This window comes from Pagrus major, chromosome 1 (genome assembly GCF_040436345.1).
Source record: "Pagrus major chromosome 1, Pma_NU_1.0".
NCBI classification, from domain to species: Eukaryota; Metazoa; Chordata; class Actinopteri; order Spariformes; family Sparidae; genus Pagrus; species Pagrus major.
In genome coordinates this window covers 12497833-12501986 of record NC_133215.1, presented here as the reverse complement: position 1 = coordinate 12501986, position 4154 = coordinate 12497833, and the positions used below count along the sequence as shown (strand labels likewise).

General features: G+C 44.6%; 1 protein-coding gene across 3 annotated transcripts; it reads left to right on the top strand.

The window, feature by feature from the left end:
* The first annotated feature begins 1611 nt into the window (after positions 1 to 1611).
* pou4f2 (POU class 4 homeobox 2) lies at positions 1612 to 3075 on the top strand. Of its 3 annotated transcripts, none has more exons than XM_073475328.1 (3): positions 1612 to 1685; positions 1773 to 1831; positions 2114 to 3075. In XM_073475328.1, the coding sequence occupies exons 1-3, from the start codon at positions 1612 to 1614 to the stop codon at positions 3073 to 3075; spliced, it is 1095 nt and encodes a 364-aa protein (XP_073331429.1). The 3 variants fall into 3 exon arrangements, with proteins under 3 accessions (XP_073331429.1, XP_073331436.1, XP_073331422.1); XM_073475335.1 differs by having other exon boundaries at positions 1612 to 1700; positions 1788 to 1831; XM_073475321.1 differs by having other exon boundaries at positions 1612 to 1827; positions 2143 to 3075.
* Positions 3076 to 4154: the final 1079 nt, after the last annotated feature.

Here is a 4154-nt window from a genome sequence, read left to right as displayed (position 1 = left end):
AACAAACTAGACACCCCCCGTTAATTACAACATGATTGAATGTCTTAATTACGTTACAGATGATGAGGCTTAATTAGAGGACAGATAAGATAATAGCCTGCTATGGCAAGCATATAGATTCCCTATTAAATAGTTATTTAAAAAATAATAATAAAATCCACTTTTGTTAAGTTGGCTGCATGCGGAAAATAAAACAGAATAGCACAGAATTGGTTGTAATTTTAGTAAAGTCAAGTGATGTATTTGTGGTGTTATCCACAAATACAATTGTCACAGCAGCAATGGCGATAATAAAAAAAAACCCTAAATTAAGATATAAAAAATATAATATTTTCTTTTTATTTGCAATTGTATCTTTTTTACATTAGCTGTAATAATCAAAATAATTGTACAAAATATATTTGACTTTACGGTAATAACTCTGATGTGTTTTGACCTGAGCGGAGCTGTCCACGGTGTTCATCATCATCAGCAGCAGCAGCATCAAATCTGTTTACAATAATGAACAATAAGATATTTTCAGGCGCAATAAATCGGATTTTTTTTTCTTTTTTTTAAAATAAAATAAAATTGAAAAAAAGTCCCTGAACTTCATAAGACGTGGTGGAGGTAACGAGGTGTTGGTGGTTCGAGTCATTTGAAATAAATGCCTTGTTGCAGACTGCCCATGCGCAGAGTCCCCAGCGGCGGCGGTGGTGGTGGTTAATGAAGAATAATAAATCATGAAAGGGTTTTTCAGGTACAGCTGAAAAGTGTGTGTGTGTCTATGTGTGTGTGTGTGTGTGTGTGTGTGTGAGGGTGAGAGACTGAGAGAGCTGTAGAGAGAGAGAGAGAGAAGAGAGAGAGGAGAGAGAGGGAGGGTGTGTGTGTGTGAGAGAGAGAGAGTGGGGAGAGAGAGAGAGAGAGAGAGAGAGAGAGGCGGAGAGAGACTCAGTCTGCCCTTCGCCTCAGAGCAGAGGCAGTTCGGGTCCCCGCAGCATTCAACGTAGTCGAAGAGGTACAGTACAGAGACTGTCACCGCCATTACTTCTCACTTACGGTCATTTTTCGAGACGGAAACTTTTGACCACAAAAACCAAAACAGGTCAACGAAATCGGCAGCAGCTCTAAACTTGAAGTATTTGGGGGAAATCCTAAGAGACGGAAAGAAACTTTTGAACATTTCTTTTTTTTTTCTGGCGTCGTCTATGAGGAGTTCTGCCACTAAAAAAAAAAAAAATCCAAGGCAAAAAAAAGTATATTTATATAATACAAGGTGGAGACGGTTGGAGGAAAGGGAGAGAGAGAAAACAGATTATTTTTCTTTTTTTTTTTTTGAACAATCGCGCCACAAGTCCACAAAGGAAAAAAACGTGTCGGGCTGCAGCGGCGCGCACTTTGCATGGCTTGTCGGCGCCTGCGATATCTCATTTGGCAAAAAGACCTCCATACCTCCGCCGGTAATAATAAATAGATGTGATAACTTCAGTGTTGGACGACCGTCTTCAGCCTCACACTTTACTCGACAGTGACTTGAGATTCCTGCGAAGCAATTGGGCTTCAACTCCCGACCGAGGAGGCGGAGTCTTAACTTATTAAAAGGAACTTGCCGAGGCTCGGACGCCCGCAAATATGATGATGATGTCTCTGAACAGCAAGCAGCATTTTGCCATGGCCCACACCAGCTTGCCCGAACCCAAGTATTCGTTGCATTCCTCCTCGTCCTCCACTCTGACTTCCAATGTACCCTCGTCCTCCTGCTCGTCCTCCCGACACAGCAGCACCATCATCAGCAGCAGCGGCAGCAGCTCGGAGGCGATGCGCAGAGCCTGTCTCCCAACCCCACCGGTACGTATTCTGCATAATCACTGCTTTAAGGCACATTTTGACAGCCCACTTTTTTTTTTTTGCTTGATGTTTTTTTCATGTCTGCACAGCAAATCACCCAGCACCTCCATATTTTTTTCCTCTGCTCAACTTATGTATTCAGTCGGCTTTGCCTTTCGTATTAATTTTTATGACCTGGGATGTTGCATGTGTCTTGTTTTGTGTGCTCCCTTTTTTAGGATTTCTTTTTTTCACATTCTGGAAATGTTTTAAACCGAGGAGTGGAGGGAGAATTCCCTGCTGACAGTTATGTGTGCATTCTATTTGCAATTGCAGAGCAATATATTCGGAGGCTTGGATGAGAGTTTGTTGGCCCGGGCTGAAGCTCTAGCGGCGGTGGATATAGTCTCGCAGACCAAGAGCCACCACCACCCACCACATCACAGTCCCTTCAAGCCGGACGCGACCTACCACACCATGAACACTCTCCCCTGCACCTCGTCTTCCTCCTCCTCCTCCTCGGTGCCTATTTCTCATCCGTCCGCCTTGGCTGGCCACCACCATCACCACCACCATCACCACCACCACCAGCCTCACCAGGCACTGGAGGGGGACCTGCTGGACCACATCACCCCGGGACTGGCACTAGGAGCCATGGCAGGGCCGGATGGCTCGGTGGTTTCCACGCCTGCGCACCCTGCCCACATGGCGGGCATGAACCACATGCACCAGGCAGCGATCAACATGGCTCATGCCCACGGGCTACCACCGCACATGGGCATGAGCGACGTGGACGCCGATCCAAGGGACTTGGAAGCCTTCGCGGAGAGGTTTAAGCAGAGACGGATCAAACTCGGGGTTACCCAGGCGGATGTAGGGTCAGCGTTAGCCAGCCTGAAGATTCCTGGGGTGGGCTCCCTCAGCCAGAGCACCATCTGCCGATTCGAGTCCCTCACGCTCTCTCACAACAACATGATCGCTTTGAAGCCCATCCTGCAAGCGTGGCTAGAAGAAGCCGAGAAATCACACAGGGAGAAACTTAATAAACCCGAGTTGTTCAACGGCGCGGAGAAAAAGAGGAAGCGCACGTCGATAGCCGCGCCGGAGAAGAGATCACTGGAGGCCTATTTTGCCATTCAGCCGCGTCCCTCCTCGGAGAAAATCGCAGCGATCGCAGAGAAGCTGGACCTGAAAAAGAACGTGGTGCGGGTCTGGTTTTGCAACCAGCGGCAGAAACAGAAACGAATGAAATACTCCGCATGCGTCTGAGAAAACAAAAACAAAAACAGAAACAGAAAAAAAAAAAATATATCGCTTTGAACCACCACCCACAGAAAAAAGACTTGGAACTGTTTAGAGACGATTTGTATCATATTTCCTATCTCACACCTTTTTTTCAATCATCGATGACTTTGTGCTTTGAACTTCGAAAAATTCCTTTAAAAAAAAAAGAAAAAAAAAAAGAAAATCTGAACAATGACTGAAAAAACTCGAGAAAAAACAAACCCCCCCCTGCCCTCCCAACTACACCCACCCCCCCCCTACAGTCACGTCTTTTACTCGCTGAGAGAGGGGGAGACGTGGAGTCGAGTAAAGGCATCGTGTGACAGAGCAAGTAAGAACACCGTTTCCACACTTACTATGCTTCACCTTTTCAATGTCAACGCAGTATGACTTACAGGACTTTAATTTTTACTTACAGGATTAATTACAGATGAGGACTGTAGTTTTACCCCCCAATGAAAATATAGCATCGTTTACTGACACACACAGCGGGGCTATAGTTTAACTCAAAGCACTTGGTTGGGCGACTCTTGGTGTTTATATTTTTGGCTTATATGATAAGCTACATTTTTCTTTCTTCTTCTTCTTCCTCTTCCTCTTTTTTTTTCTTTCTCTCCCTGCGAGTTCATGACGATGCAGTCTTGACATTTATTCAGGGTCCATGAGGGGATTAAGAGGACAACACACTGCTTGGTCTCGAAAAAGCTAATATTAGATTACTGCCAAATATCCCTCTGTAAATTAATGATTTTACTTGTCACACACTTCATTTTGTGTCTAAACGTGTAATTAATTCCACTTATTTTGTTGCCATGCGTGGTCAGAGTCAGGGATCTGTTTTCGAGATGCCCCGGGGTTTTTGGATTGTTTATTATTAGGCCTCAGTTATGTGCAGATATCGAAATAGTGGCTCACTTGTAAGGATTTCACTGAATTTCGCAATTTTTAAAAATATAAAATATGATTTTCTTGCCGGCTGCAATAAGTTTACAATCCAGCGTGGGCCGGTATCTTATGAACTATTTATTGAGTGAGGTCATGTTTACTTCATTATATATTTATTG

What these genes read in the sequence shown, in the direction of transcription:
- pou4f2 (XM_073475321.1), top strand. Translation starts at nt 1,612, where the DNA reads ATGATGATGATGTCTCTGAACAGCAAGCAGCATTTTGCCATGGCCCAC. An exon ending in CCTGTCTCCCAACCCCACCG is followed by an intron (nt 1,828 to 2,142) that starts GTACGTATTCTG and finishes TTGCAATTGCAG; the next exon opens with AGCAATATATTCGGAGGCTT.